This window comes from Trachymyrmex septentrionalis, unplaced genomic scaffold, assembly GCF_001594115.1.
Source record: "Trachymyrmex septentrionalis isolate Tsep2-gDNA-1 unplaced genomic scaffold, Tsep1.0 scaffold62, whole genome shotgun sequence".
Classification (NCBI taxonomy): domain Eukaryota; kingdom Metazoa; phylum Arthropoda; class Insecta; order Hymenoptera; family Formicidae; genus Trachymyrmex; species Trachymyrmex septentrionalis.
Genome location: NW_017305800.1, coordinates 1,496,288 through 1,521,279, shown reverse-complemented (window position 1 = coordinate 1,521,279; position 24,992 = coordinate 1,496,288). Strand labels below are relative to the sequence as shown.

General features: G+C 32.5%; 5 protein-coding genes across 9 annotated transcripts in view; 2 read left to right on the top strand and 3 right to left on the bottom strand.

The window, feature by feature from the left end:
* The window catches only part of LOC108752855 (janus kinase and microtubule-interacting protein 1), a 20,910-nt gene extending 17,770 nt beyond the window's left edge, over window positions 1–3,140 (bottom strand). For all 3 annotated transcript variants that reach the window (XM_018494013.1, XM_018494014.1, XM_018494015.1), the window contains exons 1-4: window positions 2,971–3,140; window positions 1,970–2,156; window positions 1,090–1,443; window positions 621–894 (exon numbers count right to left, since the gene is read on the bottom strand). In XM_018494013.1, coding sequence (XP_018349515.1) covers window positions 621–894; window positions 1,090–1,443; window positions 1,970–2,151 — 810 coding nt within the window. In that variant the 5' untranslated portion in view covers window positions 2,152–2,156; window positions 2,971–3,140. The remainder of the gene's footprint in view (window positions 1–620; window positions 895–1,089; window positions 1,444–1,969; window positions 2,157–2,970) is intronic.
* Window positions 1–9,263, top strand: part of LOC108752860 — a 23,293-nt gene extending 14,030 nt beyond the window's left edge. The window contains exons 1-4 of one of the 2 annotated variants that reach the window (XM_018494019.1): window positions 3,841–4,215; window positions 6,827–7,331; window positions 7,420–7,941; window positions 8,437–9,263. In XM_018494019.1, coding sequence (XP_018349521.1) covers window positions 6,988–7,331; window positions 7,420–7,941; window positions 8,437–8,737 — 1,167 coding nt within the window. In that variant the 5' untranslated portion in view covers window positions 3,841–4,215; window positions 6,827–6,987 and the 3' untranslated portion in view covers window positions 8,738–9,263. Of the gene's footprint in view, window positions 1–3,840; window positions 4,216–6,826; window positions 7,332–7,419; window positions 7,942–8,436 lie in introns of those variants that run through there. The other variant, XM_018494020.1, reaches the window with a different exon arrangement.
* Window positions 9,264–12,868: 3,605 nt separating this feature from the next.
* On the bottom strand, window positions 12,869–14,554 carry LOC108752784 (splicing factor 3A subunit 3). Its single transcript, XM_018493873.1, has 2 exons — window positions 14,342–14,554; window positions 12,869–14,215 (listed from the first exon to the last, which is right to left on the bottom strand). The coding sequence occupies exons 1-2, from the start codon at window positions 14,552–14,554 to the stop codon at window positions 12,926–12,928; spliced, it is 1,503 nt and encodes a 500-aa protein (XP_018349375.1). The 3' UTR covers window positions 12,869–12,925.
* Window positions 14,555–15,324: 770 nt separating this feature from the next.
* On the bottom strand, window positions 15,325–20,469 carry LOC108752893 (transferrin-like). Of its 2 annotated transcripts, none has more exons than XM_018494073.1 (9): window positions 20,242–20,469; window positions 19,023–19,259; window positions 18,215–18,517; window positions 17,867–18,027; window positions 17,618–17,727; window positions 17,096–17,479; window positions 16,538–17,007; window positions 16,133–16,239; window positions 15,325–15,776 (listed from the first exon to the last, which is right to left on the bottom strand). In XM_018494073.1, exons 1-9 carry the CDS (start codon window positions 20,438–20,440, stop codon window positions 15,450–15,452), a joined length of 2,298 nt encoding a protein of 765 aa, XP_018349575.1. In that variant the 5' UTR covers window positions 20,441–20,469; the 3' UTR covers window positions 15,325–15,449. The 2 variants fall into 2 exon arrangements, with proteins under 2 accessions (XP_018349575.1, XP_018349576.1); XM_018494074.1 differs by having other exon boundaries at window positions 16,541–17,007; window positions 20,242–20,468.
* Window positions 20,470–21,711: 1,242 nt separating this feature from the next.
* Window positions 21,712–24,992, top strand: part of LOC108752894 — a 19,566-nt gene continuing 16,285 nt past the window's right edge. The window contains exons 1-7 of the mRNA XM_018494075.1: window positions 21,712–21,775; window positions 21,941–22,106; window positions 22,676–22,872; window positions 23,001–23,217; window positions 23,291–23,410; window positions 23,888–24,216; window positions 24,315–24,575. Of these exons, the coding sequence (XP_018349577.1) occupies window positions 21,748–21,775; window positions 21,941–22,106; window positions 22,676–22,872; window positions 23,001–23,217; window positions 23,291–23,410; window positions 23,888–24,216; window positions 24,315–24,575 (1,318 nt within the window). The 5' untranslated portion in view covers window positions 21,712–21,747. The remainder of the gene's footprint in view (window positions 21,776–21,940; window positions 22,107–22,675; window positions 22,873–23,000; window positions 23,218–23,290; window positions 23,411–23,887; window positions 24,217–24,314; window positions 24,576–24,992) is intronic.

The window sequence follows — 24,992 nt, the reverse complement described above, 5'->3', positions numbered from 1 at the left end:
AGTAAACCAGTAACCACGTCTTTCTAGAGTACTAACCTTTGCTTGAAACGTGTCAAAATTTTAAGTCGATCGGACTAGAAACAGCTGAGTTATCGAGGTTAGAGTAAAGTCGTTTTGTAGTTTGTTTAAAAAATCCTTTTTCACCAAGACAATGCACCCTGCCACAAGTCGATGAAAACAATGGCAAAATTGAACGAATTGGGCTTTGATCTGCTTCCCCACCCCCCATACTCGCCAGATTTAGCCCCCAGTGACTACTGGCTCTTTGCTGATCTTAAAAAAATGCTCCAGGGAAAAAGATTTGGCTCAAATAAGGAGGTCATCGCTGAAACTGAAACTTATTTTGAAGCGAAAGATAAATTTTTTTATAAACATGGTATTGAAATGTATCACCCTAAAAGGTGATTATGTTGATGAATAAAAAAAAATTTTGCAAAAAAAATGTTTTCATTGTTAGTCTCGGGACTTATTGATCCATGTGTTATATATATATAATGTAATTGTAATTATTAAAATAATCAATATTTAGCATTAAAGTTGATCACTTATAAATTTAAGTTTCAAAGTCCCTCTAAAGTTTAAACTCTACAAATTTAAAAGATTAAAGGATTAGCTCTTACGCGCAATTTCTCTTCGAGTTTCTCGTTTTCTGCGCGTAAATTTCGTATTTCCGCTTCCAGACGGCGCGCATCACCGTAGGAAAAAGTATTATTGGTACTGCGAGTAGTGCTCGCTTGTGATTTCACCAATTGTTCGAGTCTTCGTATCGTGCCCTCAGCTTCAATTAGGCGTTTTCTGAGGGTTGATAATTCACGCTTGTGACTCTCGTCTTTCACGGGATCCGATTTGAATGGCGGCGACGGTGACGGCGATGGCGACGCAGATTGAACGATCCTGACAGAAAATATTACCTTCGATACTTTTTTTAATAACACCAATTATTTGACAGTCTTCAAATTCAAATTCAAAAATTACAAATGAATTTTCAGACTACTATGAATTTTTAGACTTGAGAATCGAAATTGTTATGAGAGAAATAAAAAAGATTGAGGAACATATAAGCTTCGGGTAAGAATACCTATACTTTACCTGGTTTTTAATTCGGCTATGATTGATTGATACTTGGCAGCCTCAGCAAATCTGGCTTCTCTGAGAGCAGTTTCAAACTCTCTCTTGGCAATTTTTGCCGCCCTTCGCTCTTCATGTAGTTCGGTTCGCACGTTCGCCAGGTCCTCGCGTAATCTTCGCCCACCTTCCTCAAGCCATTGTATCGTTTTCCTTAATCTAGTCGCATCATTTTTTCTCACGCCTGTTTCGCAAGATTGTGACATTCGAACATCTTGTGAATTTATTGGAACAGTTTGATCCTTTTTTCTCAGGCGTGGCTGTGACGAGTCTTTTTTGTCTTCTATGTGCTGAGCCCTTCTTTCGCTGGTTGCTTCGCTGAGGGTGAGAATGTAAGAGATTGCATCGTGTGTTAGAATATGTAATTAATTTCAAATCATATTCTCTGATTGACTGAACTTATATTTTTTGGATGCGAATCCTAAAAGTCCAGTTAAATACAAAACACGATTATAGAAATAATTATAGTAATTGCAGATATTTTTCGCTTCAATATTTATGAGAGTACTTTTAAGTTTATAAAAAGAAACCTTAAATTTGTTACGTACATATTTCTATATTTATTATAGTAGCTATAATTTATCTCTTCTAAATTTTTACAGTTTAAATTATTTCTTTTAAACATTTTCTTTGATTCAAAGAATATTTTTACTTCACTAAAGCGTTAAAAATTCTGAAAATACTTGCATGATATTTTTTTTTCTTTTTTGTATATATAATTAAAATTTTTTTTATTTTAATAAATATTTTTTTAATTACATGTCGTTGATGCATTTTTTAATACACTGATAATTAATAGTAGATATGTATTATATGTGAAATTCTGCATTGTAAATATTCTTACGCATAGAAGTTGCACGACTCGTCGCGTCGCTGCGTTTTCTCAGGGATCTCCGAATTCGTTGTCAGAGATTCCAAGCGTCGTCGTTTTCTCGCACCCTCCTTGGGTGTGAGAATGTTGATTCCAGTCGTTGATTTGTTCGTGTTCGTCGGCTTGACGGTGTCTCCCTCTGAGGAGCTTGCCATCGTCTCTAGTAAAAAAAAGCGTAGATATTTATAAACTTGTATTCAAACGTTTATATATAATACATATATATGTATATATATCTGAGATCTTCTAATGTAAACGCATTTAATTAAAGAACTACAAGAAAGAACGTCATTTCCATTCTTAAGAACATTTTATGAACACAAATTTAAAAATAATCGTACTTTAATAATATAAATCATTTTATATGCAAAATATCAAATTGCAATTAAGAAAATGCCTTTTATCATTGGTATTCTCATCTCGTAAATCTTGAAACCTCGAAAATGTAATTTAAAATTAAAAGATCAAGTTGAATTATTTTATTATCACAGTCAGAATAATAGTAATCGTTAATATTAAAAATTTCCACTTTGGAAACTTTGTTAGGTTTTAAATAATTAATGGAAATAATACTTCCATTGAAAGGCTGCAAATGGGATTGTTCAAAGCGGAACAATATATCCTTTTATGATGAGTATATTAGATATTATTTCCAATACTTTAGTATGAGCTGTGCATTAATGCTATTATCTTAAATACCTTTACTTTATAGAGAGGACGCGGAGTCAAGAGTGTTTTTTTCTTTCAATTGCTCTAATTAGATGAATTCTGTAATTAAACCTTTAAACGTTTCAAAAGCAACGATAATAGAGACGGAATTTTATGTAATTGAAGTAAATTGCAGTTTTGAATCTCACGTAACACTTTTTTAATTATTTGTTATTTGATGAAATTGGAAACGCCCCATTCTATTTTATAGTCACGACAAGCTAAAAGCCGCTAGTAAACAAGAATCACGACAAAAATGAACTTACCGTTTTTCTTGAGGACGTAAGAGTATCTTAGCCGACCAATCGGATTTGCCGAGTATATTGTTGGATTCGGCACAGCGGCGAATCCTCCTCGCGAGAGACACCGTCGCCAACTAAGAGAGGCTGAGACCCTAAACTACACTACGGCTTGCGGTCGCTATATGTGCTAATCGCGTCATCTCGTCTCTTTGGCTCTATTTAGCTTTCATCTCTCCTGTCTCCTCGCCGCGTGTATCGCCCACTCACTCTAAGTTTGACCAACTGGCCGTCCACGTCCGCTTTCATCTGCACGAACTTTAGTGACGCTCATTCTCGACAAAGTTCCTCGATCAAAAAGGGAGATATTTTCGTATTTTAATATAAGTTAATCGAAATATCTAATAAATAGTCTAAATATACATGTCTAAATATATATGTCTAGTCTACATGATGATGTTGAAGCTTATTATGTATTGTGAACGTTCCAGCATGGAGAGTGAAAGCTTGGGTCATCGTTTTTCCAATCAACCTCTCATTCAATCAAACATTAAATTGACTTGTCCATTATGAACAATATTTTTTCTACGAAATATATTTGTTTTTTTTTTTTTAAATCATTTAATACTGCTGATAGTCTAAATAATTATTGTATATATATGTTTACACATATTTAATTAATGATATTTAATTATAACGTATATTTGAAGGAGATGAAGGGATATTTCCTTTATAAATTAGGGAATGCTCGTAACAAAATCGCCATCAAGTGGCCCAGGGTCCCTAGGCCCAATCCACTGGTCCACATCCCACGCTGCAATAAGGGATGAAGAAGGGATGTGGATCGGCCGTTAGCTCGGTAGTAGCGAGAGAGGTCCGAATCGCGTGGGGTGCGGCGAAACTAGAGGAGAGCACAGCTATCGATCGATATGTGAATAGCGACGCCTGTGCAGTGAGCGAGCCCGAGCCACGATCGACAACCGTAGAGCCCAGGGGAAACAATCGTGTCATCTCTTTGACGTAGCTCGACGCGCTCGACGCGTGTGAGAACGGCGAGTGTGGACAGTGGTTGTTGTTCCCTTTCACGTACTCCCGCCGGCGATTCCGCGGCTCGCCGTATCTCTCTCGCGTTCCTGGCCGAGGGTCTTCTCCTTTGAGTGGAACTCCGTTGGAGCCACGCAGCCGGCTTGACAGATTCACCGTTCACGACGGCGGCGTTCCTCGACACGACGAAACGCGTCGTCATGTGGCTGACAGTGCGAGATACATTAGGTGCGCGCTGAGAGTCGTGAATATATTCGTGCGTATTTATAGAACTGCGCCGGTCCTTCACTTTTGTTATCGGAGCCTGCCATCGCTGACGATGAGTTTACAGTGACGCTTTAATAATCACGATGAAAATCAACTCCGAAAAGAAAGCGCGATTCTAGCGCAGTTGATATAAACTGACTGAACGCACATATTGTCTGTAGTCCCATTTAATTAGCGCAGCTCGTGACGTGTATAGTCGCGCTAATATAACAGTTTAGTTTATGACTATGTCTAGTCTACAGGAAACCTGCGGAGGCAAGTCAAGTAGAACATAGTTACTCGCATATTTTTTATTAATGAGGATAAGTTTGCAGAGAAACAGTACAATAAAGGGATTAATTTTTAAATGGAACCAGAAGTTTAAAAAAAAAAACGTAAAATAATTAAATTGTAATGTTAAATTTAAAAAATTGAAAGAATATAAATTTCATTTTTAATATTGTTCACATTTAATGGAAAGTATATTTGAACTGGAATAATTTAAATAGTAATTTAAACAGTAATAATTTAAATAATTTAAAATGAAAAGTTTCTTACGATTTTTATATTTATTAGAAATATAACATTTTATTTGCAAAAAGCATCAAAATGTTTTCAATCTTCTAGCTTTGCCATACACTGTTAAGAAAAACATTTTCTTATATATTATTCTTTTTTTATATAATATTCTTTTAGATTTTTAATACATATATCAATATGGCTGCCAACTTTCTATTAAGTATCCTTTGTCAAAGTTGATGTTAGAGAGAGATTTGATAATTAAAAAACATATGGCTTTAATTTATTCGATTTGCGCTGGATGACACGTATGACACACTAAATGGCCGAGAAAGTCAATATCTGGCTGATGAAGGCATATATCGAAATATCAATCTTAAGAAAAGTTCTTGAACCTTGACTTCAGAATATAATATATAATTATCGATTACGTAGCTATGTTGATGTCCATATATCATTTGTAACGATACTTCACTTTTAGCTGACTTCGGCTTAGAAATTGCTTTTTTTCTGCAATATAGAAAGGAGAATAAAAAGTTAACTCAGGTTATAGTTAATCGATTCTGAGATAGAGATAGAAATAGATAGAGGCAGAAAGAGTGGGAGAGAAAAGAGATAGGAAAGAGGGGAAGAATAATATGATATTAAATTTCATATTTTATATATGTATTTATCATCGAATTAAATGTTAGAAATTTTTAGAACTTTCTTAATGTGTTACATAAAACATTAATTTTAAAACAGGTTCTTTAAAAAGTTAAAAAAATATGTTAATTGTCCTTTAAAAAAATTTCGAACGAAAGTTATTATTTATTGCACTTTCTCAATATTAGATATCTTAATAATTACAATTTGAAAATCATTTCACGAAGAGTCTGTTTGATTTTAATAATAATAATGTAATAAGTTTATTTTAATCGCCTGCGCGTTAAAAATATACTTTGTAGAAAACAAAGTGTTTGGAGTAATCGTTTGTTCAAAGCGTCTGAAAATGTCTACGTTTCATATTTTGTTTTAAAAAATTAAAATTTTAATATTGAAAGATTTCAATATATTGATACTTTTATTAAATAATATTTTGATTTCGAAAAGAGTTACTTATTAGTAAACAATAATTAACAGTAACATAACGCAATGTTATAATTTTTATACTCGACAATATAACTATTACGTTCAACGTATATTATATTACATATATATTGTTGAGTGGAAAATTATAATATTGATAAAATTATAATATGATGTAATCAATGTAATGTTACTGCTAATTAGTGTCTAACCGGATTAGTAATATTTTGTATCGGTATAAAATGTGCTTTCGCTTTCTCGCATATCATACATCATAGGCGTATACATCACAAGACAGACTATACTTCACCACGCCCACGTGGTGACGGCGTGCAAAGCGTTTAGCACCTTACCTGCACATTCCATCTCTGTAGATTGGATCAAGGACTTGCGATTAGATAATAGTTTCTCCATCTTCATACTAATCCGCAATATGTGATATCATATGTGATCTATAATGTCTATTAACATTCTAGTCTCACCATAATTATCTTTTCAGACTATAAATAAATTTGCTTTTATACTACATATTTCATAAAATAAAGTTACAATAATAGTATACTGATGTTCTACAAAAACTAAATATTTTTAAACTTTTGTTTGGTCACTGCATATTAAATTATGACGTGGAAGCGAGAAGTTGTAATTTATATTTATAACACATAGCTAAGTTTTATATATTGCACGTGTCAGATCTAATTGATGGAATAAACTTGCAATACGTACCAATAATTTTATTTTTAATCCGCGCGTGAATTAATAAATATTTTTAAAATAGAAACCTTCGTATATGCAGGATGTTCTCAAAAAGGTTACAGACTTTAAGGGTATATTAATAATTAATAATTTCTGAATAAGAACAAATAAGTCAAAAAGTCGGCTACCATAATAAAACGGAAGCTTTATATTTAAATGCTTCTCCAGAAGATTTCTATTTAAAAATTAAGTTTTTCTTATTCTAATTGTGCCGTATCGCTAAGCTATCTTTTCTGTGTATTACATACAGTTGTTACTCTGGAAACGAAGAAGAAGCGTTGGACATTCGGCATGACGTAAACCAGTTACAGCTACCGCGGAAGAAACTGAAACGGCCGAAAAAAGCGTCGTGCGGCAAAAAAAAAAAAGAGATAAATAGAGAAACGGACATCAAGTGTGAACAAGTGTAAAATGTCCGAAAACGAAACAAAATCGGCTTCACCGATACCCACGGTCATGTGCGCGCAATGTTGTAGTAGCAATGACGGCGGTGGTGACAGTGGCGGTGGCGGCGGAAGTGGAGGTAGTGGTCTGTCGACCGCACAATGCCCGGCCCTGCAGGTCACCTCGCGGATGCTGCGCTCACCGAGTCATGAGAGCGTCACCACCGACCTGTCACTCTTCAGCGTGTCGTCGATCGCAAGCGACCTGCGCAGCGCCAACAGGTTGGTCACTTTCAAATCCTACAGCGATGCGCAACTCACCGGACGGGGGCCCTCACCGAAACCAGATTCTCGACAGATTCAGGGCAATAGGTTCGTAAAACAATAGCTATCACGCTGAAGAGATACGCGACTGTTTCACTCTTGACTTAGTATTTATTTATTATGCATTTTATGTTAGGCCGGCGGACATTCCAGAGATTTTATGGTTTGAGGAAGAGAACGAACTAATTCGCAGCTGCGGTGTTCTGTCGTCAGCATTGGGATTGCGTAAGAGTTTTAGTACGAGCGACGTGTCGCAGCTTCCTAGCCCGGACGCAGCTGGAGCCGGTGGCCTACGAACGGCAGTATCCGCTCTAGCTCTCGACACTGCCCAGCGCAATACTCTGCTGCTGGAACACGCCAGACTCGATCATGCCTCGAGGTCCTGTAGCACCTGGGTTGCCGTGGGTGAACCCGTGGCCAGTACGTCCCAGCTTCCTAGCCCGCATGGCGGAACTGCGCAAGAACAGCAGCCTCAACAACAGCAGCAGCAGTCGCAGCAGCTACAATCGCAGCAGCAGCAATCTTCTTCAAACGCTCAATCGGTGCCACAATTACCACCACAACCACCGGCACCGCCGCCACCACCTGTGCCCTTCACTGGAGCGGATCTCGTGAGGTCCGTCAATAAGAAAGTCCGACAGAACTACATACGCCGAAGGTTGGTATTGGATGAAGAAAATCTTCCTTTTTCTCTTGGTTCAAAATTCATGAATTTTTTTTTGTATACAACTTTTTGGAATAAAAACAAAAACGAAACGTTTGTACTTGTCTTCTGACAATTTAATTCTTTCAATTCTTTTATCTAAAATATTGTAAGTTGCATATTTGTTATTCTTGTATTTATATTTGGCTTTGTCTAAGAAGGAAATATATGTAAGTGTCCTTTCCTGATTTTGATGAGTTTTTTGTGTGCTTTATGGTATAAATTAAGATAACGGACATGTATCTTTTTATAAATATTCTTAGAGTGAGAAATGCTCCTTTGGAAAGGATAACTTTCATTTAAATTTTCTTAAAATCAGAACGAGACATTTATGTACGTTTTCTTGTAATTGAAGTGAACGTAAACGCGTTAAAGTTATTAAGTCACGCCGTTTCAGGTTTCAATACAAAAAATATGCAGAAATAGAGTGTTTCGTTCATGTTCCATTAGGTTACTGACCACGTACCGCGCTTTGGAGCGCCTTTCGCAGAGTGAATTTAATCTAGATCAGCTAGAAGCGGCGGCTACCGCGGCACAGAGCTCTCATGGTACCACTTTGCTGGTGCCGGGAACGGCCGCCGGAGTTCCTGGTGCTTCCTTGATTGGGCGGAAGGAGCGAAATCACGCGTTGACCATACGGGACGTTGAGAGAGAACGTGGAAATCAGCTGTCCAAGTATGAAAGGAACATGATGATCTTCAATTGGCTTCACACTTTGGACGACAGTGCGGTCGTAGATAGCGTCGAATAAGCGACAAGGAAACTTCTCCAACACCTACCGCAACTCCGACAACGTACGACCTATCGTGCCTAAGTCTCTTCCTCGTCGATATTCCTTTATCGAGGACGCTTCGTTGACACTATATTGCCGCACCTCGGAGAATAATACGTATAAGACTTCTTTACTGTTAACTATATTGAGTTATGACATCTACAAAAAAATATATATCTTTCTCTTGCACTACTCAACGATATATGGTAAATTAGTTTTTTTTTCAAATGCCCTAGTTTTATTCGAAAAAATGAAAAAATGTATAAAACTTCCCATTTAGTCCTTCATAAACTTTCACTAATAATGCCAGATATATTCAGGTTAATCTCTGCTGAAGTCAAAAGTTAGATGTTATTTATTTTATCCTTCCCTTGCGGATTTAGATATTATGAGATGCATTTTACGCAATCAGGAAAAAGACGAGTTGACATTCATCAGAGATAAAGTGCGTATTCGTCAGGCGAAAATTAATAAGTGATTATGTAATTTAATCTATACTACGTTAACGAACATTATCCTATTTTAACAAAAATAGGTCTCATTATTGAGATTTACTATCTATTCATAAATTGAAAAAAGAATCTGGCATTTAAGTTTATTTTATTGAATACAGATGGTAGCGTGTGTAAAAAGATTAATTCTGATGTACATTGTGCGAGAATAATCGCTTCTATGAATGTGATGTATAGTGTTATTTCATATCATAAGCGCGATCTCTTGCATCTGATGTCATAATCCAATATAGTTGCAATAATGAACCAGAAGCTATGAGCTAAAGTAACTATCGCAAGACATCCGTCCCTCCTCGTCCAGTGACACCGATTGATGTTGCTTTAACGAGTGTATCCGAAGCATTTCGCATAAAGCGAAAATTCGTTTTATTGGCTACAAAAAGCATATATGCATGCAATATATGGGCCTTATAGCGAATTCGGTCGCTTGATTATTCCACACTGATGCGCACTAAAGGCACCTTAAAATCTAATAAAGAAACATATACATAAATATCTGATAATATATTGTAGATCAAAATATAAGAGATATGTACTCTTTCATAAGTACTCTTACGCGTGTTAAAAGAATGTAACATTTCTTTGAAAAAGATTGATTTTTATGTGTATATTGTTGAAGCTGTAAATGTGAAAAGATGTTTCAAAACAAAAGTTTTGTAATTTTAAAAGCATTTTTTTGAAAATGTATTCAAATTTTTTGAAAATATTATCTCTCTTAATGAAAACTGAGAAATTGTTATATCTCTTAACCAATGCAACACGGAAGTTTGATGCAACATTGCAATATTGGAATAATCTGTGCTGTATAGGAAAATACTCCGTCATTATCGTTTTTGGAAATTAAAAAATGTTTAGATGAAATTAAAGCTTATTTAAAAATAAATTCAACTACATATAAAGAAATCTAAAATTTTCAGAAATGATGGTGAATAATGAGACACTTTCATATATTTTTTTGTAAGTACAAAAATATAACGTAAATGTATTTTGGCCGATAAAATATCCAATATATCATTGTGTTATTTAGCAGAAATTATTTCTATATGTTGGTTATTTCATCGGTTAAAATGCTAATGTTCCGCTGTTACACCATATATCTCAAATACAATAGCCTTTATAATGTGCATTAATGTGGAGTAGTGAAGACAACTAAATTGGTTATTAGATACAAATTGAAAAATCGACTTGGAAATATCCCTAAGTATAGTACGAAGCGTATACGTTTGTACGTATACTTTTCGCATTTTAATGATCAGCTGATTATAGAAATCATTTATTCAGATTTTTTCCAATAATTTATTGATTAAATTAAAGAAATAATTTTTAAGATTTCTACAATGACATGGTTACAATATTTCTGTATGAGATTTTATTCTGTATAAATTTTTTTCGTAGAACTCTTTTACAAATCAGTATTCGCAAATTCAGTTTGCCAAGAGATATTTAATAGTATGAACTTAGACACTAATTTTAATAAATATTTAATAGTTTTAATAATCAATATAATTTAAAATAATTTAATAGTTAATTAAATTCGTAGTTTGCATTGAAAAACAATGTAGAAATGAGAATGTATACATCTTGTGTTAAGTACTTAGACACATATCGATAAGAAATTTTCAATCAACGGAATGTATCGAGAGATACCAAACTGTTGATTAGATCGACAAAATTTTAACAATAATTGTAGACTGCGAACTCTACGACGTTTTACATTTCCAATTTGCAATTAGCATGGACGATATCCAAAATGGGAAATGATATTGTGTGTAAAGATTAACGATGCGAGACGCAATCCAGAGAATTCTACTTGTGAAATATAAACGATGATACGCATGATTTAGCGTATCTATTAGGATTTTTGTGATTGTATATTCGGTATGAAGAATTAAAGGCGTCTGAAATTTCGTTAATTCTAAACGATATATGAAAAACTTGTTGGTGCCAGGATAAAATGTTATTCGGAATACATGCCTAAAAATATTTAATTCTATGCGTGTTCCTTATGAAAGTCTTAATTGTCCAGTGTAAACAGAAAATCCGGAACAATTATACTTCCTGTCTGACTAATGATAGATCACATCAGTATTATGCGTTGCGATCAGAGAGATACCAAAGTGTTTTTGGAATAGTAAATGGATGTGTGATCACAATTAATGTGCTTTTATGTATATTAAATGTTTTCCCTCTTCCAAATGTAATATTCGCTGACATCGTGATATTATCTGATGCAGAGTAATGAAACAAATATAAGATTTATTAAATATTCCATATCTATATATGCATAGACCTTGTCTTTGTAATTAAATATAAGACATATGGAAGCAAGAAAAAAGTAAGTAAGAAAGTTGCGACTGTTGGAGAAAAGAAGAAAAGAATTCAAGTATTCCAACTTTAATAACTTGATATAATTTTTTACCAAATGCATAGAGTAAAAAATCATATTACTGTGGCAACCATTCACGTTAATCAAAATTAAATATTAATTTAAATTTTAAAATATATAAAAAAGCTACATCTATTATTTTTTATCAATTTTTAAGAATAAAGTTATACAAATTCAATTATTATTATAATGGAAAACAACTATAATCCATTAATAAAAACAATTTAGGAGATTCGTTTTTCATCTGGGCTACGTTTATTTTTATTAATAGAATAGACAAAGGTAACTACAAAGGTGATCGATTATAGAAATTTAAATAGTCAGTTTCAATAAAATATACTTTCTAAGTACAGATTTAGCAAAAAAGTAAATTAATTTGTATAAATTTGTATAAATATTTTTAGAACAAAATTATTAACATATATTTCCCAAGCTTTCAATATATTGATTAAGCAATCTATAATTTGCAATAGAATTTTGTTTATAATTTAAAATTTTACACATAATCTTACAATACATTGAACTTTTAAAAAATGATAATACACATATAAAGAAAATACATATTCAAATACACACACACACACACACACAAATGTATACTAAATAAAATTAAAATATAATATTCTATCCTGCGTTCTAATACGAGTTATATGTTGTCTATAATTGTGGGCTTACAAAAATATATTTTTAGTGAATGTAACCAAAATGCTTACATATGGCATTAGATATCTTTAATCTTATTTATCTAGTAAGATTGGCAAGACGATAGGTTCATTATCTTTAATGTAAATTAGATACAGTCATGTCCAGAAATGTACTTCATACACGCACGTGTGAAAAAGAAAAATTAAAATTTCTGTAAATTTTAATCTTTATAAAAGGAATAATCTCATTTAAAAAACTACATTTAAATAAATGCTTTTTTCATAGCTTTTCAAAAAGGTATCCTTTTCTAAATTTTTTATTTTGGATCTATAAAAAATCTTACTTTTATTTACAACTTTCTTTTCTTCAAAATAATCTCAGAAATAATTATTTAAAATAAAATATTTCTTTATGCATACATATAAATGCATGCATACACATGTGAATAATATTATTCTTTGGTTGTTTAAATCCAAATTTTAAGGCAATAATACAATTTAATAAACGAAATAAGTGAATAAGAAAGTATTTTATTAGTGAAAACGCTTTAATGAACAAGTAGAATAATAAACAATTAGTGATGCAGTTGATACTTCAAAATTACAATATTTTCAGATGTATACTTTATAGCAGACCTTGTCTTTTGAGATCTTCGTATGTTTTACGATTGACTACATTGCCAAGCGAATCTTCAAATTCTTCTTCCTGCTCTGGTTGCCAACGTTCGGCTTGTTTCTGCGCTTTCAGTTTTTCCCACAGTGCAAGAGCGTCTTCAATCTGAGTGACATTAGCAAAGTGCGCTGTATTCGGAATGCCAAGACAACGCATGCCATGTGCATGTCTCCATTCCGCAAAATGTCTTTGGAATGCTTTCGGACCTTTATACGTAAAGTTTCCACAAATCTCGCAGTTGTAACTGATATTTAAGCCATGCAGCTTGTACAACCAGTAAGGTATAGGCTTTCCGTCCCAACCTAATGGTAAATTCTTTGGATTGTATGGAACCTCGTTGTCGTCTTCTTCTTCCGATTCACTTGCACTTGCTTCTGCATCAGAATCTCCCCTTTCACCCTCGGTTCTCGCTTGTTTCCTTTGTACGTTTTCTTTCGTAGCCACTCGTTGACTGGATACTAATTCAGCGAGCTTATATACATGAGCCTCGAACCGTGCAATTTCCTTTTGCTTCTCGGAATCTTTGCCTTTAGCTGATTTTCCCTTTCTATTCTTGGCTAATAGATTGGGATCTAAGGAGGCTTCACCTTTTGTACTAAAAAGTCTTTGCGCCCGTTCCTCCAGAGTACCTCCACATTTGAGTCCTAGCGCCATCAGAGCTGATTTTAATCTATCCAAACCAAGAGACGCTAGTTCTTCCCAAGATGAAAATGCAGACAGTTCCAAATGTGCTCCAACATGAGCCAGAGCACTTCCAGTTTCTTTAGGCCAACCAGGAAAAGTATTCTTCTCCCACTGAATTTGAAAATCCTTATTAGCTTCTTCAATCTCTGTACTTATGTCGAGCAGAGGTCTGACTCTATTCAGATAATCTGTCAGATATCCTAAGAGGGACTCAACATATCTCTGATACTCTGCATTCTTTCTTTCTCTAGGAATATCGAATAAGTGATCAAAAGTCGACAAGTAAGTTATATAATCTATCTTTTCTATCCCTTTAAGATTAATATATTTTTGATAACACTCGTGAAGATCGAGATATTTTCCATAACCCTCTTCATCTGTAAACTCGACGAGATTGGACAATTCTTCGGTTGGGTTTTCTCTCATCTTAGCCAACTCCTCGAATTCAACGGACATAGGAACACTGATCTCATTAGGATGTCGTCGATAGAATTCTTTTATCGACTTCAAACGTGAGTAAAATTCTGAGAATTCATTTGGACCGGAGAGTGCTTGTACCTAAAATGATAAACAAGGACCTAGAACTTACTTTTAAACTTATAAATCGACAGTCGTTAGAAAGGTTAGAAATCATTAAAATTAAAGGTTTTAATTTTCAATATTAAAAATCTTAAACCAACGTACCTCTTCCTTTCTTTGTCCATCCTTATCTTCATACAAGTCTTCCAAATGCATTGTACTATCCATAAACTGATCCAGTAACATCTTCAAACGATGCTCCGAATTGATATTCTCGCGATGTCCCGCCTTTTTATGCAACATCTCTTTCACCATTGCGTCCATCAACCGTTCTCTTTCTTCATGATATCGTCGTTGTTGCTCCAATATTGTTTCCATTTTTAAATTCAATTTACTTTGATCGACTCAAAACATTCAAGAGCACGATAAAATCAAGCCGGATTCTTTCAACAATAGGATGACTCGAATAGAACATCCATGTTGAAAGTGTTTCGTTGATGATAGCGACATCTGATCAGATGATTTTCAAAATATGAACTATATAACTTACTTACTGGGCAATACAGATTCTTACGTGTATGAATTTATTATATCAATATTATTATACATCGAAATTTTATTACACATACAAAAGAAATTAACACAATTAAGAAATATATTAAACAAAGAATTTTTTAAGACCGTAAATGTGTATACATAATATGTATTAGAACGGGAAAATATGTTATATTTATGGACATATTTTATTATAGAATTTTGTATAATTTTATATAAAATATGTCAATTTTTTACGTAATTATATATAATTTTATATATTTTTATATAATTACATATAATGATACATAAAACATTTTGGGGGGGGGGAAAATACCTATATCGGTTCCTCTTTTTTAAAGTAAAAGAAAAAAAGGAAATGATTTGTATACTAATTGTAATGTAATTTGCTTCTTCCTGATCACTTTCTTTTTAAATTTGCAAAAGAAAGTTCTGTAAAATAGAGGAATATGATATATGTATGTGTGAAATAAGTGATATAAATAAACATTTTTTATAATTAAATAGAAAAGTAATAATACTTTTTTTATTTTATTAAAATAATAACAGTTTTTATATTTTAATATCTAAAATAATAAAGAAATGTACTAGTATTACTTTTGTTTTTTGTAAAAAGTATAGAAGTATAGTTAATGTTTAGCAGTTACATTTAAAAGTATGTATGGCGTAATGTATTACGTAAATATTGTAAATATTGGATTTAACAATGTAGAGAAAATTAGTGTACGTGACTGGAAAGAAGGTGGTACAGTGAGACTAGGATTATAAAGATTAAATTAGCGGTGGCCAAAGAACCATTCGAGCACTTTTCGATGTTATCAAGAAGTTCGTTATAGGCAATCACTGAGTCCTTTGTCGACGATGTAGAAATCAAGCCGGCCGAGGAATCTTTAAAGAGAAGATCTCTTATGCCGTTGAATGGTCCATAAATATGAATTGATCTTCGAGCGTTTACACGATATCCTAGCCAGTCTTCCAGCTTTAATAAAGCTAAAATAGTATCCGTTCTAGAGATTTCCTCATCATCTGTCTTACGACCAACAACCTGAGAACATTATAGTTTACTCGATTTGTGAAAAAGAAATATCGTTAATGCATACACTATAATCCTTTTGATGTTATCTCAAACTGATATTTTTGTTTTTGTCCTATATTAATATATTTTTTAAATTAATTTTATCTCTACATATATCTTTTGTATTTAATTAATCATATAATTGTACATAGTTACTGAATCAATAATAAGAAGAATTTTTAACAGAGATATTTAATTTCTCGCGTGATTTCTTCATTAAAAATGTTAATTAAATAGTATAAACTATATAAAAAATTACATAATATTCTTTTATTAGATGTATTTAAATACTATATATAAATAAGATCTTAAAAAAAATTAATTACCTCGCTATCAATTGTCACCGATAATGCACACTGTTCGTCGACAATAAATCCTGATTGTTGGGCCAAACTTCCATTTTTGCACAGAATACGGTATTTGTTCGATTCGACTGTATAATAATAATAATTTAATAATTATTAACTATTAAATAAAAAATATTAAGAATAATGCATAGCATATCGTTCAAATTTAGTAAAAATATTTTTTATAATTACGAATGAAAAGCTACAAAAATAAATATTACAAACTAAATTTTAATAAAACTATTTGCATTAATATTTAAAAAATTGATATATTAAAAACATTCTGTAAAATAATCTTTGAAATTAAAAGAATTGGTTATAAATGTTTTCTTAAGTTTCAATATATAATAATACTTCTATATAATATATTATATTGCTTTTTATTACTTGTCAAAATATTTGTCGTCTCAATAAACGCTATATCGCCGGCTTCATCAATTAGGCATTGTATGGCTCCGATGTCACCGTAATAACGATTAGTTTCATTCATTGCACAGGACGGATTATTTTCATTTTTACAAGCCGAGCAAAGTTTAGATGATACGTCCGATGAGATGGCAGTGCTCGAGTTGAAATCTTCTATTCCAGGGGTACAAGCACCCGAAAACAGTTCAGACACCAATAATGGATAATCACAGGATTTGGATGAGATGATATCGTTTTTTTTCGCGGCATTGATGAAACTCAACCAGCCAAGTCCGCCGTATTCAGGGAAACATGCCTTTTTGCCATTTAAATCTTGGAAGTTCTTTATGAGATAATTATCTTCTTTAGGCTCACGCATCACAGCGAATGTCATACTATTTTTATCCACTTCAGTTTCGCTGTATAGAATCGTTGACAGATTATGAACTCTGCAAGCATATTAAAGAAATGTAATCCCATAATTTCACGTACGTATATTTTCCAAAATTTCGTCGATACTTGAAATTTTCTGCTTACTTTCGTGCCAGGTAACCATAGTTGGAGTCAATAACGATTATATCTGTTTGATTTTCATTTATAGCGCGGAAACATTGAAATGTGGAATTTGACATAATACAAGAAATGTTCGGTGCCACACCGAGAGCTTTTGCTGCTTTCGCCACCCAGTTGCACTTATTAGTCTCCGAATCGCTAATCGTGCACCAACGAATGGTCTTGCCGCAGGTTTTAATATTTTCAACATCGATTTCTCTTGTGTTCAAATACTCAGCTATAGTAGTTTTTGGTAAATCTTCACCCCTGCTATCCTCTTGTATAATTCGGCTTAAACTTTTTTCCCAATCTGATTTCGGAGAATGTAGCCACTTCAATAAGTTTTGTTTAAGAGAGTCTGCGACTTCTCTGAAAAAAGCGAATTATAATCAAGGTATACCTAGGCCGATTATTTCAAAAAGAGATCTTGAGTGATTTTTAGAATACATTTTCGAAAAATGTAAAAGAAAAGCTTTTTCTCACTTATGTTGACTACTATTCGCTTACTTTCTAGCTGCAACAACGCTCCACGGTTGTTGGAGCCACGCGCAAGGATATGAAGTGGATAAAGGAAGAATATTGCCATCTGGACATAAAAACTGATACGATTCATTTGTCTGGAACATACAAAAAATAATTAATATAATATTATATTGTATAATAAATCAATATAAATAATTAATAATTGCTCTACAATGTTTCTATGAATAGCAATTGTAATTGTTGTTTTAAATAAAAATGAAATACCCTACTTACTTTAAGATATTCCTGAACATACTGAAGTGCTACATATGCCACTTTACCACGACCTTGAGTTAGACATTCCAACGCTCCGATATGTCCGTGATGCTGCTTTTTATTATAACTACAAGCCGCCGTGTCGTCACAAAGAGCACATAATTCTGGATATTTCTTCTCTGAGAAATAATATATTATTATTAATTATATATCTTTTAGAAAATTTTTATTCTTAAAATTATATAATCTTTAAAATAACTTTAAGTTTTTTTTTTTAAGTAGAAGTTTATAACAGGTAATTTATAACAGGTAAATGCATGTAATACAAGAAAATAAGATTATTTTAACATAAAGAATTTTACTTACTTAGTTCTTGATCGATGGACTTATCAGAGGCCCATTCGCCTGGTCTACAAGCTTTTCCAAAGAAATTCTTGAGATTTATGATCTCGTTCTCAATAACGGTTACATTATCTTGGCACTGCAGAGGATTCACTGACAATGTATTTTCAAAATACTTGAGAATATAATCATTGAGCCATTGAGATTGGCTAAAACCAGGATGGCAAAATCCATTATTTTTCAAACGTTCAAGACGTTCGCGAGGAGTTATGTGTATAAACGTTGAATCTATGGGGATCACTGCTACCATTTGAAATTCAAACTCATCTGTGGAAATTAAATTATGTTTATATATTTATGTTTATTATCATACATATATGTTTATTATTATACCGAAGAATTTAAGAATTTAAGAAAATATTGTGTTTATTTTAATATTTATTTCAAATTTAATACTAAATTTAATACTTGTTTAATACTCAATAATAAAATATATTTTTGAAAACGATTTGGAACTTAGTTGTTTTTAATTAATTTCAGAGGAGACTGTTAATGATAATTCATAGTTCCAAGAAAGTTATACTCCAAAAACATTAAGCAACACGTTTTAATTAATTTATTATTAGTATTTTATGTTTGATTCTAAATTATTAATTTTTAACTTGATTAAACTTTTTCGCGTATTAATCTCCGATAATTTCATGTTTATTACTAATCCTGATTTTTTTTATTCATTATACTATAAATCAAATTTAATTTTCAGTCATATATCTAATTGGCGTCTACAAATACTAATTTCATCATATAAATTCTTTTTGAAGTTTTCTACTACCTGTGAGTTTCTTCCTATGCCTCAGTTGAATAATAGGTTCGATGTCAGATGGATAAAATTGATTTATCAACAACAATTCTTCTGCATTAAAAACACCAAAATCGGCTTTGCCTTCAGCTAAGCGAATAGCGCACTCGGAACTGTCCGACACGGTCAAACACGACACTTCAGATGTTCCTCGTTGCACAGCGATACATGAACTTACGGTTATCACATCAACGGGTGCGCAGAATTTGTCTGAAAAATTGTGAATCGATTGACATACAAATTTAGTTATCAGATTTATTAATATTTTGACGCTCTAGAAACATCTATTTATATATTAAAGGAAAAGAAGAAGAGAGAGGGAGAAGTTTAATCAGGTATAAATATATAATTTAATTAAATAATTTATGAAAAATAATAAAAATGAAATAATTATTGAAATATTCTTTATTTTCTAATCTTTTATTTTAAATACTGAATACATTTTTATCAATAATTTTATTAAGTTTACTTCAAGCTCTCTTTAATCGAAATAATTCGTAGAGTGCTATCATTTTCTCGGTATTTGATTTTATATGTATGCACTGCATTAAAGTCTAATTTTGTCCGTTTATGTATCAGGACTCACAAAAACTTAATAATACTTCCAAGAAGATTTATATGTGATATGAAAAGATGACAATATAACAATATATTATAATATATTATATACAATATATATATATTATAATATAAAATAATAATTGTAACATATTTTACATTGGTAAGATGTTACGTCAATTGCAATCAAATAATTTGATCATTCTCAAGATATCCGTTTATTTGATCCTTGATAATAATGCAAAAAATAAGCATTATCATAAATTGCTGATTCAAATTTCTCAAAAGTAAAGTTGAATGTTCATACATTTCAATTAGATAAAAATGTATCCGTTAATATAATAATATGAATTTTATTATCTTTCTAATACAAAGATTGAAAAATTCTTCTTTAGGACTACGTTCAGAAACGTTCTTCACTCAGATCATGTTTAACATTCAGTAAGCGGTAAAGACAAAATGAACTTGAATAGATGAACATACTTCAGAATTATTGTTTGTTTTTAAAATTTGTATTTAAATTATTACAAGTGATAAACAAAAATATAAAAAATTTATTACAACTTTGGTATAAATGGATAGTTTTATTAAAATATAATAAATAGATAATTTTGATGAAAATAAATTTACTTACAAAGATATTTTTTCTCTAAATCTTGCGCACGTGCAGCTACAACGAGCAAAATTACCCAAACGAGATTCCTCATTGCTGATCTGGAGACAATATCCAGCAAGAGTTTAATACGAACTGGTTTAGTACGATTGAATCGTTGGTGCGATTGAGCGTTTTTCAACATGGACAGCAAAGAGGAACTAGGTGTGCCTCTTCTCATAAACCGAACGATAAGAAGCCTCCGATAACGAACGCACACGCCCTATATAGTATACATACATATATCGATATATTACTATCGTTATTTCTATAACCATGCTGTCCTATCCTTTGAGAATCAGATTATTGGTGCAAATCATCGATTCTGGAAACAGTGCGGCATTTATCACAATGCTACTTCCAATAGTTTGTAGGAATATTAAATAAGGCCGATGAAATTCTACATATAATTGTAAAATCTACATGTAATTTTATAATAATTATATAAATGTATTAATATGTTATGATATATGTGTAATTAATTATATAATTGTAATTAAACATAAATAAATTAAATAAATTTTAAATAAATTTGGACTCTTACGTTATATTAATTGGAAATTCAAGAGGTACATATAGATGCATATATATACGCGATTAAAATTATTATATGCTCCGTCTTATTTCTATGATCTATTTTTAGGACCTATTATCATGGTTTACATTTTCGGAAGTTGTCTTTAATGTTTCTTTAATTACATTATGACGAACAATGTTGAGCCGTCAATGATGAGTATATTCCAAGATAAGCAATATATTATATTACTCGTTTATCAGATGATGCTTTCCACGAAGATATCAGCCAACTAATGATTAAATATCAATGAATATCAATTCCCTTAAATTTTTAATACAAAAAAGACAAGTATGTATTGTTTTTTTATAGTCTTACTTGTTATAAGAAGTGTAATCTGTAGCCAATAATTGTTGGTAATACAAACGAATTTTTAACAGCCAATAGATATTGCAGAACTTTATTTGATCAATAAATAAAAGATGGTTATCAAAATTTGAGATATACACGACAACGATAACAAAATTTTGAAGGATTTATAGCGTTAATTAAATTTACAATTTCTAAGATTTAGAATATTAAAAGTCATATCTAAAATACATTCCATAAAGTATAGGCTTATTTTATTCTAATTTCGAATCCTCCCATCGTCATTCGAAGATAGAAAAAAAGAATAAAGATAAAGAAAATAACGTAAACATATTTTCGTATATTAGAAACACAAAGTAGAATAATGCTTTGCAGATTATATTTTTTTGTCTTTGATAATAAGGAAACAGCATTCATGCGGTATTCTATTGTGTCCGAACAAAATATACAATTTTTCATGCTGCTATAAAAATTATGCACGTACGAGTGCCAGAATAATTTGTCAGATAATTACGAGTATATATTGAGTCGAAGACTATGTATTTCCGCTTAAGTCTGTGTCGAGAAGAGCAATCTTAATTTTTAGAAGTGATTACTCTTTAGGGATGATCGCATTAATTACAACGATCCTCGGTACGTTTGCACATAATAACGCGCATGCATAATAAAGAACCGTAATGGTCGCATATTATATTAAGGATATATAATCTCGTATTAAAGAGTACATTGGTATTGTGAACGTACGTGCATAATGGTGATGTAATAATGACGGGATCATTAATATACGCGAGTTTGCAGGATTTAGTAGGATACATGTTATCGCAGAAGAGAATAGCCAAGTGTATTCATCATTGACATTTATTTGCGTGGACGGCACCATAATGCCATTAGCGAACATTTGCGATGGTATCCCTCATTGTCCGGACTCGTCGGACGAAGTCGGAACACTTTGCCGTCATGTTGTGTAAGAAGATATTTTCCGTTAACTTCCGCCATTAGTCACTAAACCAGGAGTATCGCAAAAAAAACCGGATATTTTTCCAACGAAAGATAAAACAGTTAAAGTACTGATAAGACTATTTTTTTTTTTTTACTTTACTGTGCCTATTTCTATTCATACATTTGAGAAAAGTCTTAAACACATTTTACGTATTTGACTTTTTATTACAACGTTGTAACATTCTTTTGCTAAAATATTTTTAATATCTCAGAAAAAAAAAATGCATTTATGGATTTACGTGTGCATATCTGCTTTCACACACGAGTGCATGAATCACGATGATTCATGTTATCAGCTTCTATTAATTAAATTGAAAAAAAATCTCAGATAACATGCACGTTGCAAACGTGAACGTTTAGATATCTTTTAGACATAAAACATCTCAAAAATGTCTTTCAGATATCTTAAGCAACATAAATGTTATCTGGAATTATAATTAACAGAATATATTGTAATAATTTAAACAATAATGTATATGCAATAATTTGGACAATTGTTATGAAATATTACATATTATTAAATCTTTTTTGCAGGTGTCCCACTTATATGTACAGATGCAATTACGGTGCCTGCGTGAGTCGTATTGCGCGATGCAATGGTCTGGTAGATTGTATAGACGCTAGCGATGAAATCGCTTGTGGCCGAGGCGCTAATGATATTTGTTCCGACAGAGATTTCCAATGTTCTACTGTTTATCAAGAGTGCATACCTTTCGCCGAAGTGTGCAATGGTCCGTAATTATCAGATTAATTTTGTTAAGTTGTTCCGATATAAAATTATGCAATATAATGTAATATTTTATTTTTTTTTTTATACGTGAAAAATTCTATCTTTGTATTCTTTCCGCTTTTTACCAAGGCTACAAAGATTGTTCAGACGGGAGCGATGAGAGTGCGACATTTTGTCGGGAATATACATGTCCTGAGCATACGTTCCGTTGTTCGTACGGAGGTTGCGTTCATCAGGAAGTGGTTTGCGACGGCGTGAAGGATTGCGTCGACGGCACCGACGAAGACTCGAGCATGTGCGCGGCTGTCAATTGTGAGGGTCACGAATGTTCGCAATACGAATGCCGGTTAATTGACTTATTTTTTGTTTTGTGATTACAAAAATTAAATATTCGGATAGTTCATTTTCTATTTTTGTAGAGATCAAGAATTCACATGCGAGAATAGACGGCAATGTCTACCGATGACTAAAGTGTGCGATGGTACTCGACACTGTGCAGATGCGTCTGATGAAAGTGCAAAACTGTGCGAAGCACGTGAGTACGTACACTAAAAATAACTCGTGACCTAGATTGAGTAATTTAATTTTATTAAAAGGTTTTATATTAATTCTTAAGAGATTAATTATTTTATTAAAAATTGATTTTTTTCAGTTAATATTCGTTATTTTATTCAAATTACGAGAATTCTCTGCAAAGTATCCATTTCCAATATTTCCAGAATGTGAAAACTATTTTTCGTAACTACATATTAATTAATAGAGAGCCATTAATAACTAGAAGGTGTTCCTTCAGAAAAATTTGTGTCAAGTAATTCTAACCAGAGTAGATTTTCAGTCACGAAAAATAATAATCATTGATTTTTCATTCTAAAATTCAAAATAACTTTAAATCTTATTGTAATAGAGCATAGACTCATGGCATTGTTTTTTACGATCGATCTATAAGAAATACCTAATCTAAGTTACTTGATACAATTTTTTGGTACTCTTTAATAGTCGTTATTTTTTATCTACAGATGTCCTGAAAATTGGTTTCGTTGCGCTTACGGCGGATGCATTCGGCCGGAGTTGAAGTGTAATTCTCAACTTAATTGTCACGACTGGAGCGACGAGGATGAGTCGTTATGCGGGATAACGTTGCCCGAAGGTGCCTGTCGATTGCCCGCCGCAAAAGTGGGGACCCATTACAACGTGAGCGGATGCTCCAGATGTCGACCGGGAGAAGTCGTTCCCGAGCTCACTCGTCTTGACTACGTCTGTGACGTCGAAGGCTCCTTGCAAGGTGCCAGTGAAATTTACTGTCAAAATAATCGATGGTTTCCCAATGTTCCGAGTTGTACGTTCAGTAAGTACATCATCAACGTTCATCATCACGAGATTTCTCTTTTTATCTATCAAATAAATTATTTTTTTACGATCGATCGCGTATATAACATATTCCAGAGAATGAGACGAAAGGAATAACGTGTCCAGCGCCGTCTGAGGCGCATGATACGATTAGACAATGCGAGGCGATGTGGGGTCCTCACAAAGGGTGGTTGTCTTGTGACCAGGCCCTCCCAGTTGGCACGAGAGTTTTTCTTGATTGTCCAGCATTTTATGAGCGTCACAAAGGATCTTCCAGTGTCATGTGCCTTCACGACGGCACATGGAGCCAATCACTTTTGAGTTGTACTCCTGTCTGTGGGATGAGAGACTCCACAGGTTTGACAGTCGACAGGTTGCTTATTTTCAATGAATTAAAATTAACACTAATTAAATATGTGTTGCCATTTATAAATACCTTTTTTATAGCAAGTATTATATTTTTAAAATTAATAAACCATGATTGTTCAACGTTTCGTTAAAATTGTTATATTTAAAGCAAATGCATAAGTATTTTTAGAGGCAGTCTATAATGAAGATAGTAAGCCATAAGAGCTGTAAAAAATTGACCAATCATAGTCGATTATTCTTTCAACATTCGATTTGTGATTGGTTAGTTTCTTACGGCTTACGAGTTACTTTTATTATAGTCTTTTTGGAGTTCTTAATATGATGTTCTTTGTTTTTAATCATTGTAATGTGAATAATTTTCTTATTAATATATTATAAAATGTAATATAATATAATATAATATAA

What these genes read in the sequence shown, in the direction of transcription:
- LOC108752784 (XM_018493873.1), bottom strand. Translation starts at nt 14,554, where the DNA reads ATGGAAACAATATTGGAGCAACAACGACGATATCATGAAGAAAGAGAA. An exon ending in ATGGACAAAGAAAGGAAGAG is followed by an intron (nt 14,216 to 14,341) that starts GTACGTTGGTTT and finishes TTATCATTTTAG; the next exon opens with GTACAAGCACTCTCCGGTCC.
- LOC108752893 (XM_018494073.1), bottom strand. Translation starts at nt 20,440, where the DNA reads ATGAGAAGAGGCACACCTAGTTCCTCTTTGCTGTCCATGTTGAAAAAC. An exon ending in TTTAGAGAAAAAATATCTTT is followed by an intron (nt 19,260 to 20,241) that starts GTAAGTAAATTT and finishes ACAATTTTTCAG; the next exon opens with ACAAATTCTGCGCACCCGTT. An exon ending in CGGTGACAATTGATAGCGAG is followed by an intron (nt 15,777 to 16,132) that starts GTAATTAATTTT and finishes TAATGTTCTCAG; the next exon opens with GTTGTTGGTCGTAAGACAGA.